This window comes from Ovis aries, chromosome 26 (assembly GCF_016772045.2).
Source record: "Ovis aries strain OAR_USU_Benz2616 breed Rambouillet chromosome 26, ARS-UI_Ramb_v3.0, whole genome shotgun sequence".
Lineage (NCBI taxonomy): Eukaryota > Metazoa > Chordata > Mammalia > Artiodactyla > Bovidae > Ovis > Ovis aries.
Genome location: NC_056079.1, coordinates 13,311,674 through 13,327,271, shown reverse-complemented (window position 1 = coordinate 13,327,271; position 15,598 = coordinate 13,311,674). Strand labels below are relative to the sequence as shown.

General features: G+C 43.7%; 1 protein-coding gene across 1 annotated transcript in view; it reads right to left on the bottom strand.

Moving 5' to 3' along the window:
* WWC2 (WW and C2 domain containing 2) overlaps nucleotides 1-15,598 on the bottom strand; it is a 148,066-nt gene that overhangs the window by 41,010 nt on the left and 91,458 nt on the right. The window contains exons 5-8 of the mRNA XM_027962647.2: nucleotides 9,011-9,090; nucleotides 5,476-5,605; nucleotides 2,357-2,503; nucleotides 1,131-1,204 (exon numbers count right to left, since the gene is read on the bottom strand). Of these exons, the coding sequence (XP_027818448.1) occupies nucleotides 1,131-1,204; nucleotides 2,357-2,503; nucleotides 5,476-5,605; nucleotides 9,011-9,090 (431 nt within the window). The remainder of the gene's footprint in view (nucleotides 1-1,130; nucleotides 1,205-2,356; nucleotides 2,504-5,475; nucleotides 5,606-9,010; nucleotides 9,091-15,598) is intronic.

Genomic DNA, 15,598 nt, shown 5'->3' with positions numbered 1-15,598 from the left:
ATTAGTAACAGAGGCTACGCAGAGGTAAATATTGGATTGAGGCAGATCAAATAATGGCATTGTTAAAGCCAGACAACCTCTAAGAAATCTGGCCAATGACTTTTTTAAAAAAATTTTTTAAGATTTATTTATTTATTTTTGATGTGGAATGTTTTAAAAACCTTTATTGAATCTGTTACAATACTGCTTCTGTTTTATGCTTTGGGTTTGTTTTTTTTTTTCGGCTACGAGGTCGATGGGATTCCCAGCTTCCCACCCCCTGCATTGGAAGACGAAGTCTTAACTACTGGACTGCCAAAGAAGTCCCTAGCCAATGACTTTTAAATTCTCATCATCACCAGTATTAACAGATGGACTTCAATATCCACCTACTGGGCTGCCTTGCAGTGGGAAACCACATACTTTCTCAACTGAGCAGCTCATGCTTCTGATAACACGGGCCTGTGCCCCCAGTGCCTTCCTAGACAATGGAACAGTAGCACCCGCACACTCTTAAAAGCAAAATGATGAAGGGTTTTGGTGTGACCCTCTCTCTCAGAACAAGCACAGTTCCTACGTTATGAAAACCTGCTCAGTCTGTCACCAACTTGAGGACAGAGGAGTCTCCCAGACCCTCTCTGGAGGCACAGGTGAGAGAAAGGCAGTGAGGCTGTGCTGAAGAAGAGTGGAGAGAATAAAGGAGGGACCACCCCAAAACTGAGCGACACCCAGACATCCCCCAGGACACCAGTGGGGGGCTTCCCTCTGACACCGAGGAAGGTGCTGGAAGCTGTTTACCTTCAACTCCGAGCTGCTACCAAGCCCAGCACCCGAGTCTCTGCAGCACTGTCTGGGGAACCAACTTCCTCACTTTAAATTGTGAGTAGGTACCGTACAGCCTTAAAGCTTCTTCCTTCCAGAAAGAAGGGGACAGTTCCATTCCTGCCCTTCTCACGAATTCTCCTTGTTCTTTGGCTTTGGGTGGGGTGGGGGAGACCCCACAACATTTATATTCCAAGATCTGAAGGGTGATCTCAGTAAAACACGCTTGGCGAGTGCCCAGCAGATGTCACCACAGGAATAAAGATGAACTCTGGAAAACGCCGGGGAGCCCACTGACCCCTGACTGCCACACAGTGCCCTGCTCTTACCTTCTTTTCGCTTCTTCATACTGGAGGCTCAGCCTGACCTTTTCAGCTAAATTTGATCTACTTCTCACTCCGATCTAGTTAAAAAAAACAAAAGGGGAAAAAGTCAATTAACTCTGCTAATGAATGAAGTAAAACTGCTTTTGTTTCTAGGAAGTACGAGTAATTGAAAAGCTAAAGAAGATAGTTTTGAAATTGGGAACACCAGTTTGCAAAGGCACTTACTTTCGAGTCTCAGTGGGGACAAAACATTTCTTTTTAATTCAAGCTTGTTGAATTTTTTTCAAAGACTTTAACATCCTTTTCTCTACACATTATAATCAGGATTTAAAAAAAAATCAGGTAAATGCTTCTGGTGTCTAAAAGTTTATGAAGGGCGTACAGGTCAATAAAATTTATGAACTGGAACTAATTTCCTTGTCTCTGTGAGCCAAAATTTCCATCATTTAACTTCCAAACGCATAAACATAAATTACTTCAAAACTTAATTTTTCAAACAGGTAAGCCCTACTGTTGATCTCTATCTGCTCTACTTTCATAGCACAGAATTCAAAGAACACAATAATAACTGGGAGCTTATTGAAAAGTAAATATCTGCTAATGGTGTCCCAAAAGGTAGACTATAAACTGGTAATAATATTCAGACCACATTAAATATTTTCAAGTGCCAGTTATAAACCACCAATCAAACATTTTAATATAATCAACTTCAGATGTGTAAAAACAAGTTCTTTGGTTTCATTTTTAAAGGCATGTATTTATGTTTTTCATTAGCCTTAATGTGTATTTGGAAGGACCTTAATTTCCAAGGCTCTAAACTTAAGAGGAAAAACTTAAATTCTCACGTGTCTCTTATCTTTCAATAGAGCCTCTGAATAAATACAGTATGAGAAAGTTTGAACCAAGCTATTTATCTGGACAGATTCTGATATGCTTGGCTGCTGCTGCTACTGCTGCTAAGTCGCTTCAGTCGTGTCCGACTCTGCGACCCCATAGACAGTAGCCCACCAGGTTCCGCAGTCCCTGGGATTCTCCAGGCAAGAATACTGGAGTGGGTTGCCATTTGATATGCTTGGCACTTAGGCAGAAAAGATAAGGCTAAGGTTTGTAAATCCAGTCTTATGAGTACGAAATGCTGCATGCACACAGCTGAACTCGCAGCCCCTTTCTGGCCCCCTCGCATCTGCCAGCAACGCCATAATCAGGGCCCTTTCACACGGATAACTTACGTCCCCAGAGATGCTGGTTTGTGAGCCCGCGTCCAGGGTCTGTCTGGAGAGGGAGAGATGCGAGTTCACAGGACTGGATCTCAGGTCTGGCTCAGATGTGCCGATGCTCTGGTCCATGTGAAACCGCCCCTGCAGCTTAGCAAGGCTCTGTTCAGGAAACACAAAGCACTTCGTAGAGCCGAGCACTGAAGGGGGTGAAACTTCCCCACCAGGGAAAAATTACGTCGAAAGAGCTAATCTCAGTGGAAACAATTCCTTTATCTTAGTGGGTGTTTATCACTTTAAATGACTGACAAAAATAAGGGTACAAGACAGTTTTTGCACATACATGCAGACTCTGAAAATATGTGAGATCATATTAAAACAGGTTATCTTCTCTTTCTCAAGACAGCCTGGGAATTCTTCACCCTGTGAATCATGGTATCTTTATATTTAATAGATGCATTTCTTATTTTAAAAAATTTTTGAATTAATTTTTAATTGAAGTACAGTTGAATTATAATGTTGGGGTAATTACTGCTGTACAGCAAAGTGACTCGTTATACATACAAATGCATTTCTCTTTTTGAAAAATTTGTTAAAAAGTCTATTTTAATGAGGGCTACCCATTTTATGCAGTAGAAATTCTGGAGACATGGGATACCTATAATGCAATCTCATTTTAGATAAAGTAGGCAAACTTCCTACTGATGTCTACAGTTATGCCATTTGATATCTGGATAGGATCCAAGAGATTATTTAGCTCACGTAGACGTCAGAGATTAGGAAACTGAGGCCCAGAAGCTGCAGTCGATCAGTACCTGCAATGATGTTTGTTTTGGGAAAGTGCATAATTACAATTGAACATGGCTGCTGTCAGCATCCAGGTTTAATATAGGGAGTTTATTTTAGAGGGAAGATGTGAGCCAGTGATAGCATTAAAAATGAAAAATCTAAACTTCTACCAACAACCCCCCCCTTGCAAAACACTAACCAAAACCTAAGAAGCTCATTATTATCAGCTTTAAGAAGAGCCAGGATTTATTCCTGATATATAAAATCCTCATGATAAGAAATTAGGACTATCAGAGATCTGATACTTGTTTTTCACCTAACCTCTATTTTCTTTCAAAGGCATTTTTATACAAAATATATATTTTTATACAAAACGTATGAGGGATAAAATGTAAATGGTCACATGGGATAATACATTACAAAAAGAACAATGAATCCTTTTAAAGACTTTGGACAAGTCTCTTCTACATTTTTCTTGTGAACAGTGAAAAGATGTATATTTTTCAAACCTATCTGGGATGACCACGAATTCAATTAATTTAGTAGGTCATGACTAGTATGTTTTAAAATGAAATAGAGGAGACTAGGAAATAAAATCAAAGTATACTACTAGTATCAAGAGCAAGCATGTTTCTGTGAAATTTGGCGTGTGTGTGTATATCTACAGGTGAAGAAATTTGTGTTATTGTGTTTTGATGAAAAATATATTTCCTACTGTGGGTCATATCCAAAGAGGTTTGAAAGTCACAGAAGATATCTAAAGTCCTTTTCAGCTCTGTTGTTGACTTCTAGATCTATTACTTACTTTACATATTTTAGTAATTTAAAAGTTATCTAATTTTTAAACTTAATCTGGCCTATGTATAAATTCAAAGTTTACAGGAAGAATCAAATAGGACCTAAAATTGGTAAATTATGAGGGTCCAATGTAATCTGTACACGAACCATTAACCTTTTTTCAGGGATGACTGATTTAATCAGCAGGCTTGCTGTAGAACAACAAAAAGCGAATCCAAGTAAAGTTCTGTATTCGTTATGTGCATATTAGAACCATCTATTCTGAAGCAAGGCTGCCTGGGTTTGAACCTCGGTCCTGCCACTTATCCGATGTGTGACTTTCAGTAACTTAACTTCGAGGTACAGTGGTTTTCGTATCTGTAAGTTGAGGATAATAACAGAGGCTATCTTTAGGGCTGCCGTGAGAATTAAATGGAAGTATTTCTATGCAAAGCAGGCAGAAGACCGTCTGGCCCGAAGTCAGTATTTTAAGTATTTGCTATTATTACCGTTGTCTTTTATATTTAATTGCTTCTTGAAAGCTATTTTAAAAATCCCCCAATGCAAAATTATATGGGTTCAAGAATATTCACTTGTATTCAACCAGAATTTTGGAAACGGACATTAAGTAGCTGAATATTTTACTTAAATGCAGAGGCGCTGTTCACCGTGGGCTGAAACATTTTTTGAAAGACACAGACTAAATCCTCACCCAGCCAGGTGAAGAATTCCAAATATCTGAACTATTACAAAGAATTCTCAGTGCTTGTGATAATTATGGGATAGAAGGAGGGGAGGAGGAGGAAGAGATACCTCTTAAAAAAAACACTTGACTATATGTGCTATATATAGATGCAGAACACTGCTCCTGCAACGGCTGTTTTATCTACACGTGGGGCTGGACCAGTGGCGCTCAGGTCCGTAAGGTGAGGCGTGTACAGGTATGACCAGGGCGTCTAGTGCCATAGGGCTGTCTCCCAGGTGACTTCACAGGTTCCTCCCCCCACCCGCCCCGCCGCTGGCTCAGCGTCTCTCCGTGCCACGCCCAGCTAGCACTTGAGAATCTCCTGGGGTGGGGAGTAACTTTTCTAAGCTCCTTGCCCTCCCCCACTTCTCAAGGCCTATTATCTAGTTACTGATGGCAGGCGACATGCCCTTTCTGTATCCTGGGCTAAGGATCACTGGTTTAGATAACCCTGCCTATCAGGGCTCCACCTGAAGTTTGCAGTGAGTTGCAGGGCGCACCAAGATGGCAATCTCCATACACAGGCTCCAGGATCCACCAGGCCCTGCCTCAAAGGTCACCCAAAGCCAGCCTTCAAATAAGCATATTGGAGCCTTAGAGCTCATCTGTCCTCCTCCAAGGCAGCGGCTGGCTCAGTACCTGTAACCATCTCCAATGAGACAAAATTCCGTATGAATGGGGTGCAGGCGGGGGTGGGGGGGATGGGGTCCTGGTGGAAAGGGGCCATCCAGACTCTGTTGGAGAACTTTCTGCTCAAGGACGACTTCTGAGGCCCAAGAAGGTAGTAGTTTGGCTTGACCCACAAAAATGTTCTATCACATACCTGCATCAGATCTTGTTTTTCTTTTTCTCCTGAGCTAATAGCCTTTCTGATAGATTTCAGTTCCGTTAGGATGGCTTTGGCTTCACTGAGTTCATAGCCACTCTGGCCTCCAGACATTTTTTTATCAATTCTGTTAAAAGAGAGGGGGAAAAAAATCAAAGAATGTCAGAGTACAGGCTAAACAGACCGCGGGAATTGGGTGTGGGGATGTCGTGGTTAGCTGATGTTTACTGCTGGACTCACACACAGCAGCTTCAGGGTGGTGGTTTCTCCTCCTTTCTCTCCTGACCGCTTCGAGCTGAGACCCCTGCCACCCCCGACCTCATACCCAGCCCACTGCCATCAGTGTCAGGCTTCTTTCTTTCTTTCTTTATTGTTCAGGCTTCTTGTTTACGGTCTGGTTGGGTGGTCCCACTGCTGGCTGAACCCAAACCTCATCACACGCTGATCCTGGCAAAGGTTCGGGGCCCGGGGAACTGATTTAGCAGGAAGACAGAAATGCCAGTAAACTGAGCGAGCCCAGGAACCTTGGGATTCATCACTGCCGTCTAATTTTATGTGCTGCAATGTCTGTGCAAAAACCTAGCACAGGGAAAAGTCTGGTGACCGTTAACAAAGGGTGGTGATTTTCGCTTATACTAGTGAGTATCCTATAGTGCTTGGATTGTTTGGTTAGTTCCCTGTTTCTTTTTAAATATATGAAAAGTATTCTATTTTCATGACAGTTATGAGTCAAGATAACATTGCCTGTCTTGCTGAATGAGTTCAAATCTAGGAACAAGACGCAAGGGCAGATGTGTTCATTTGTCCATTAGTGTTGAATCAAGAGCTCCCAGTGAGCTTGTTGACTAGTACTTGGTAAGCAGTACTTGCTGACTGAACGTCCACATAGTTCACAGGGTCACCCTACGTCAGAGGATTTCAGGTAACTGAAGGGGTCACAGGGCCCAACCAAATGACTTATTCTTAAAAAGAAAAAAAGGCTAAAGTTCTTCATTATCACCTATGTAGCTTGGGACTCATCAGGAAAAACCTGGGCTTTACTTCAGAAACACATAGCCACCCCCTTGCCCCACCAGCCAACAGCGCTATGACACAACGATCTCGGGCATGTCCTTGTCTAATTCCCAGACTCTCCAGAGATACGGCACCTATTAAATCCCAGAAAATTGTCTCTGAGCTAATTTGGTTTAAAACATTTACTAATTTGTATTTATTTCAACGTGAAGGGTATAGTTTGAAAAAAAATTAACTAACGTCATATTATCTTATTCACTCTTCTAAAGTTTACTCAAATGAGGGCAGTTTGTAGATAACTTATTTTTACAAGTAGCATTTTAGAAAATATTTTATGGTGCTGAGCAAGTAATTAAAGTCTGAAAGAACCTAATAAAATAAAATAAATCTCATCATAAATCAATTCTATAATAAAGTACATACAACCAGTGCCACTGGACGGGCCAAAGTGGAAATACGCCTGTCTTGCTGGTGTCCATCTACACACAAGCTACACTACTGCTGAGGGCCAAAGTCCAACTTGGGACCACAGTCTTAAATGAATGACACAGAGAATAAAACTACATTCATTCATCCAGCATAAACGATGGCACCAGGTGGAATGACAACCGGGGCTTAAACCGGTCCACACTCCACAAAATTACTCCATTTTACTGTGAGTGTGAAGTTGCAAAATCCTACAGCGGGATTCTGCTTAAATTTATCCCTGAAGTATATTTTCGGTCATAACCCCAAGTAAGATTCCCTTTAGTATCAGGAACGTGATTTCTTGAAAAATATGGTCTCTGGGTATAATAAATTATTATTCAATGTTCTGGTAGTATGGTGGTAATCATTTGAACGAAAACAGCTTTATTCTGTCTATAGTTCAGATGCACGAGGGGCGTCTAACGTTAGATATGGTATCTCTCTGCTCTTGCTTCCTCAGATTAGAATCGCTGCAAGAGAAAGCCTGGGTTTCTACAACAAATGGCTATTGTTTTCTTGTGGAATGTTATTGACAGATTCTTAAACATGCCTTGGATTCCTATAAAAATTGCTTGCAAGCAAACTGCTTTGAAACAATATATCATTGTTACATTGATATAACAAAAACAGTAAGTTTGGCTAACCTTTAATCCTGGTGGTGACATGAGTTATAATTTCATGTGTCTTAAAAGTATGTAACTTGTGGCTAAATGCTTCCTGGTGTTCCTACCCTGACACCCTTCTGTATGTTGATGGACAACTGACTAAACAACACATTTAGGGGAAGCCAGGTCTGCCCAGGTTTTGCGGGTGCGCTGCAACCTCCGCAGAGGTTCTCTGAACAGAGCTGGACCTGAGAACCACGTGGGGGTCTTGGGATGGAGACCAGACACGTGTATTTTTTTTTAAAGAGCGCCTCAGATTATTCTAATATGCAGTCAGGCTGGAGAACCACCAGGGTGGGAGCATCTGAAAGAATCTCATGGTCATGATCACATGAGGTGAGCGTCAACACCAAAGACTGAGCCGGAATGCCAAGTGTCTGAGATGAAAGTCTCCTGGCTGGTGACGGAGCGGAGCGATGGGAGTCCTGAAATACAGCTCTTCAGCCAAACACACAGAACGATCTGCTCAGACGGCCCGGCCAGTGAACACGTGGGAATCTTTAAGGGGGTGACACCTTGCTGCCTCGGATGCTGCGGAGGCAGACGGAGGAAGGGCGTACACCTGCCTGGAGAGGGGCCCCTCGGGAAGCCCCGGTGAATCCCGCCTCACTGCTGGGGCCCCACGCGGGGCCGCGGGAGAGAAGGGGTCTGGAAGGGCCGCCGGATGCCTTTCAAGGGATGATGGCTTCAGCCCTCCCCGAGGCCGTGGGCTGCGTGAACCGCCACCGCGTCCCTGCCTCGGAGACCCTGGGGTGGGCGCTGCGGGAGCTGGACGCCTGGGTGCACGTCAGGGTCTGGGAACAGGGCAGGGAGCCCTAGTCCTCCAACCTGCCCTCCATCATCCGCATTCTCCTTTGACCTGGCTCAGCCTGGGGCCGGGTCCAGCGGACTTCAGCACAAAGCAGGAAAGGGCAGAGGGAACTCGGGGGCCTGGACATGCACTCGGCCCCTCCGCAGACACCCCTGACTGGCTCCGTGAGGGCGGGAGGCATCAGAGGCAGACAGGCCCCCTGGGTCGGGCTCCACAGAGAACCTGGTCACCCCAGCCTGTCCTGGGCCCCATCTCCCCGCTCCGTCTCCACCTAAGGCCGGCTTGGGGGACTGCGAGATGAAGCTGAGTCTCTCCCTTTGGTTTCCTTGGGTCTTCCACCCATTAGGTAAACTTCAGACCTTTTCAAAGTGAATAGTAGATTTTCCCGAGTGTTTTTTTATTGTTCTATGGTTGATTGTTTTCTTGTTTTTTTTTTTTTTTGGTGCCAAGCTTTGCGCCTCCTACTTGACTGCTCTTTGAGAAAACTCTTATGTCGTCTGCCCTTCTGCTTTCTTTGGACTGGCTCAGCGGTCTTGGATTATTTGAGAGTTAATTTCATTATTTTCATACTCACTGTTTCAGAGTAGCGAAGCCTTGTTCTTTATAGAGCAATTCCTGCTTCATCTGTGAGAGTTCTCGCTTCAGCTTTTTGACCTTTTGTGAGAAAATGTAAATATGAATGTTTGTAAATAATTAGCAACACAGTTTTAAAAGGTAACCTATTAGTAAACTATTAAACACATAAATACAGCCACTGGTTTAACGTTTACTTGACTCGTTTCCCCTGGATATAAATTCCATGGAAAGAGATTAATAAGTTTAGATTAGTGGTGATGTGTATTATTACTCAAAGTTGCTCTCCTTATCTTGTGTAGCAGAGTTGCTCTGAGCTGGGCATCATGACTGGCAGTGCCAGGCGGCACTTCTCTGGCCACCCCACGAAGGCCATTTCTCTGTTTTGTTCAGTTCGCAGTATTTTCCGAGAGCTGGAATTGTCTGTGTACTGGTTTCCTGGCTGTCCCCCATGGCAGAGTAAGCGGAATCACTTCGGCTGCACCCCCAAACTTGCAGAGTGACACCAGGTGAACACCATGGGGTTAATACATAATTTGTTGTCGAACGGGTAACAATGATTTTTTCCCCATTATCTTTGGAAATAAGAATACTAAAACCTCCAGGTCAGAGATATGGTACAAGCCTGGTTCAGTCACAAACTAAAGGTCTTCTCATGGGTGTCAGAAGCTTATTTCCATATAGTAAGTTGCAGCCTGAAGTTTTAAGCACGTTCTGTTGTATAGTAATTCCATGTGTTTTGCACTTTTATTTCCTGTTTACTCATTCCATAAATATGTGTTGAATCCCCACAGTGTGTCAGACCCTGGGTCTGAAAGTGTGAACACAACAGATCTGATCTTTGCCTTTATGGGTATAATAGAACAACGAGGGAGCCTGACAGTGAGCAAATAATCATCCATTGAAATAAACCTTACCAATTGCCATTGGTGATTGAAAAGAAAAGCACAGGATACTTCACGATATAAAATGGGGACAGAGGGACTTCCCTGGCCAGAAGGCCCATAGGCCTCACTGATGGAAGGGTCCCTGCTGGGTGGAGCTTGTGCATACACCCTAAGCTGCGTGGGGCCAGGGCAACCTCAGCAGGTGTCTGGGATTTAGAGATGTTGCCACTGCTGGGTTACAGAGGTGCTGTGTGGGGCAGGAGGTGGGATGGGAAAAGGAGGCCCGCTGATACAGCACCTGAAGCCACGCTGAGGATCTCTAAATTTCCTCCCAAGAACGATGAGAATCACAGTGGGATTGTAGAGCAGGAGCTGCTCCATGGCTGCAGAAGGCCACTGCGGTGACTACAGTGGCCCAAAGGGGCTGTCCTATCTGCAAGGTGGGCGGGCATGCTACAGGGGACGCTTCAGAGGTGGGACCCACAGCGAGGGGTGATGGCCCCAGGGTGGGCGGTAAGGGAGAAGATGTGCCAAAAGGGAAAGGGAAAGTAGCTCAGTTGCATCCAACTCTTTGAGACCCCATGACTACACAATCCATGGAATTCTCCAGGCCAGATTACTAGCCTGGGTAGCCTTTCCCTTCTCCAGGGGATCTTCCCGACCCAGGGATTGAACCCAGCTCTCCCACACTGCAGGCGGATTCTTTACCAGCTGAGCCACCAGGGAAGCCCAAGAATACTGAAGTGAGTAGCCTATCCCATCTCCAGCAGATCTTCCCGACACAGGAATTGAACGGGGGTCTCCTGCATTGCAGGTGGATTCTTTACCAGCTAAGCCACACGTCAGAGGTCACTTCCAAAACATGAAGATGCTCTCATGGGGAGGGGGACCGGATTTGTCCGGGGGGAAGATCAAGGGTTTCTGGTAAGACAATTATTTTTCTGATACCCGCGGCACTTCGGAAGCAATTGCAACTGTCCAGACTAGAGATATAGAAGGGAGGGTCACTGACATAAGGATGTGGTTTTTACATGCATGCGCATAAGTGAGATCATCTAGAGAGAGCGTGTGCGCAGAAGGGACGAAAGTTCAAAAACAGAACTCGGGTGTCTGCAGCGCTCAGAGATCCATGAGCGGAGGAGATACAGGACATGGTGAGGCAGAGGCAAGAGAAGCCAGGGAAACAGAGAGCACTGTGGACCAGAAGGGAAAAATGTCAAGAGGGAGAAGAGCCACTCTGAGGACTCAGACGATGAGGACGAGGGCGGTATGACACTCACGATTCTAGACTGTGAGGCCCAATATTTTGGATACAGTAGATGCTGCATAATTTACCTGCTGGGTTTACCAGAAGGCTTAACAGTTTGAGCCCTAATGCACTTCTATTTTATTAGGGAAAAGGAAACAGAAATAATTGTGTTAGAAGAACATAAATGTCTGTGCGTGTGTAACCGAATCACTTTGCTGTATAAGAGGGATGAACAGCATTGCAAATCAACTATACTTCAATAAAAGTAAACTAAAACCATTGTGTTGCAGGGCCCAATTCCTAACTACACAGAGAGGTACAAATGATGCTCCTGGACCCCAAGGAGGAGAGGATTTCCCTGGCCAGGGGAGGAGGGCTGGCCTGGGAGAGGAGGATCTTGAAGGTGCTTTAACATTCACACAGAGCAACAAGCTCACACGCACTGTCCAGCGAAGACACTGCAGTTTTAGCATCAGACTCTGACCACATCAGGAGCCATCAACAATCTCAGTTCAGTCCACGTGCGATTCTACTTTTGACAGCACTCTCAAACAGTTTTCTACCAAAGAAGACCAGCATTTTCACTTAAAAAGAACAATAGCAGCAGCAGCAGAAATCCAAAAGATCAATAGTAACTCAACTAGCTGGGCTGAAACTTGTGTCCACCTTTGGAAACACAGTTGATACAAGCATGATGCTATCTATCTATTGAGCCCTCTTGGAACAACCAAATTAAAAGTGTCTCTCACAGACATAAAACTTGAAAATCATTTGGACTTCGATGACACACCCATCTAATTTCTTTCAAAAATGATCATTTAAGGACTTCCCTGGTGCTCCAGTGGATGGGAATCTGCCAGTCAATGCAGGAGACATGCGTTCCTCCCCTGGTCCGAGAAGATCCCACGTGTCACGGAGCGACTAGGAGTGTACACCACAGCTACCCAGCCTGCGTGCTGCAACTATTGAAACCTGTGTGCCTAGAGTCTGTGCTCTGCAACGAGAGGCCACTGCCAAGAAGAGTTGCTCCTGCTCACTGCAACTAGAGAAAGCCCATGCACAGCAACAAAGGTTCAGAGCAGTCCAAAAAAAAAAAAATTTTTTTTAAATGATCATTTAAAATTTAAATAAATTTCTGACAACTCAGACTCTGCTCTGCTTAAGTGACGTGAGGCTGTATTGTGTGCTGGGTGACAATGATGGAGGAGACTGACGCACCTGTGCTTTCCTTTCTCCTCCATTCTTTACTTTACCTACACTTGGCTGGAAGCTACTGCTTTTATCCTGGGGAGGCTTCTGAACGGATTACATGAGTGATTCTCAGCTGCCTAACACCAAGGTGCATTTTATTTTGTTAAGGATGAAAACATTTGATTCTATTATAATGATAAGTGAAAACAGGTATTATTTCCAACTCAATGTTATTTGGGATTGTTTCTGGTTTTCAAGAGTTTGGTCTTGGGACTTCCCAGGTGGCCCAGGGGCTAACACTCCTTGCTCCCAACGCAGGGGTTGCGGGTTTGATCCCTGGTCAGGAAACTAGATCCCACATGCAGCCAAATAAAGATCCTACATGCTGAAACTGAAAAAACTCCCGCATGCTGCAGCTAAGACTTGGTGCAGCCAAATAAATAAATAACAGAAAGATTTAAAAATAAATAAGAAAAATAAAATAGAACCCATTTCCATTTCTTATATAGGTCAAAGTTGCAAATGGAAATGTTAGAATACAATTGTATTTTTTAAAAAAGAGAGTTAGATTGTTAAATGTCCAATACCTTTTCTTCTCAGAGAACCATTTGACGTCTTTAGCTATCACTGTTTTCTACTCTCATTCTCCAACCCAGTTTCAATGCAGGACACAGAACATAAAAACAAATACCCTCAGGTCACAGCAAAGGGTTACGCTAGTGCTGACTGGCACGTTTAGCACAATGAGGACTCTCAGTTCAGTTCAGTTCAGTCGCTCAGTCGTGTCCGACTCTTTGCGACCCCATGGATTGCAGCACGCCAGGCGTCCCTGTCCATCACCAACTCGCAGAGTTTACTCAAACTCACGTCCATTCAGTCAGCAATGTCATCCAACCATCTCAACCTCTGTCGTCCCCTTCTCCCACCGCCTTAAATCTTTCCCAGCATGAGGGTCTTTTCTAATGAGTCAGCTCTTTGCATCAGGTGGCCAAAGGATTGGAGTTTCAGCCTCAGTGTCAGTCCTTCCAGTGAATATTCAGGACTGATTTCCTTTAGGATTGACTGGCTGGATCTCCTTGCAGTCCAAGGGACTCTCAAAAGTCTTCTCCAACACCACAGTTCAGAAGCATCAATTCTCTGGCACTCAGCCCTCTTTATAGTCCAACTCTCACATCCATACATGACTGCTGGAAAAACCATAGCCTTGACTAGACAAACCTTTTTTGGCAAGTAATGTCTCTGCTTTTTAATATGCTGCCTAGGTTGGTCATAACTTTTCTTCCAAGGAGCAAGTGTCTTTTAATTTCATGGCTGCAATCACCATCTGCAGTGATTTTGGAGCTCCAAAAAATAAAGTCTGCCATTGTTTCCACTGTTTCCCATCTATTTCCCATGAAGTGATGGGACCAGATGCCATGATCTTAGTTTTCTGAATGTTGAGTTTTAAGCCAACTTTTTCACTCTCCACTTTCACTTTCATCAAGAGGCTCTTTAGTTCCTCTTCAATTTCTGCCATAAGGGTGGTGTCATCTGCATATCTGAGGCTATTGATGTTTCTCCTGGCATTCTTGATTCCAGCTTGTGCTTCATCAAGCCCAGCATTTCTCATGATGTACTCTGCATATAAGTTAAACTATCAGGGTGACAATATACAGCCTTGACGTACTCCTTTCCCTATTTGGAACCAGTCTGTTGTTCCATGTCCAGTTCTAACTGTTGCTTCCTGACCTGCATACAGATTTCTCAAAAGGCAGGTCAGGTGATCTGTATTCCCATCTCTTTCAGAATTTTCCAGAGTTTATTGTGATCCACACAGTCAAAGGCTTTGGCATAGTCAATAAAGCAGAAATAGATGTTTTTCTGGAACTCTCTTGCTTTTTCCATGATCCAATGGATGTTGGCAATTTGATTCTGGTTCCTCTGCCTTTTCTAAAAATGTGGACTAAAAAATTATGGATGAAAATAATGTGGACTCTCTAAAAAAAAACATGGACTCTACTTGGAGGCAAAGATGAGAGGTAACATTCTAGGCACTTCACGTGTTCCAGGCACTGTCCTCTCAATCCTCACAACTACTCTATTAGACAGATACAGTTTTAATGCTTATTTCACAAGTAAGGGATCTCAGTACTAAAGCGAATAAGTAATCCACTGAAGTTACTCTGCTACTGAGCAAGAGAGAGTGGTCTAGAACCCTGGAGAATTTTTGAAAACTATAATTATAAAGGTTTTAGTTATCAGTGGTATGATAATATATGTAAGATCAAAGACAATCTTTGTTGCTCAGTCAGTAAGTCGTGTACGACTCTTTGAGACCCCATGGGACTGCAGCACGCCAGTCTCCCCTGTCCTTCATTATATCCTGGAGTTTGCTCAAACTCATGTCCATTGATTCAATGATGCCATCCAACCATCTCATCCTCTGTTGCCCCCTTTTCATCCTGCCCTCAATCTTTCCCAGTATCAGGGTCTTTTCCAATGAGTCTGCTCTTCACATCAGGTGGCCAAAGTATTGGAGCTTCAGCGTCAGTTCTTCCAGTGAATATTCAGGACTGATTTCCTTTAGGAATGACTGGCTTGATCTCTTCACTGTCCAAGGGATTCTCAAGAGTCTTCTCCAGCACCATAATTCAAAAGCATCAGGTCTTCAGCTCTCAGCCTTCTTTGTGATCCAACTCTCACATCTGTACATGACTACAGGAAAAACCATAGCTTTGACTATATGGACCTCTGTCGGCAAAGACAAACTAGACCTGTAGCAAAATGGCCCACATAAAAACCTAACAAATAAGCTAAGCATAAAGACGTCACTCATGTCTAGTCAAGAGACAATCCCTATTGGTAGCAATTTACATTCTCAGAAGGCATATTTCTTCCTATTTGAAGCACACAGTTATGGTTTTTGTAGGTTAGTTACAGCATTGGTTACAGTGCCATTGTTTGACGAGCACATGAGCTAACTCTGTTCACAGTTACAAACTAACCCTTACGGTGAACCACTATTCTTTTAGAATCTATAGACACAACTACATATAGGTGAGATTGTGGATAGCTCTTCTGAGTCCATCACCATTGGTAAAAATAATTCAAAGTGAATTAATATTAACAACGTATGAGTAAATATATTTAAGAACAAAAGACAGCACACTGTTATCAATAGCAGTGCCCAGGAACCAGCTATGTATTTTGCATGGAGAGCAAATAATTTAACCAAAGGAGCGTTTGCTTCCTTTTTGACACACCTAGAAGTTGGTTCATAGAG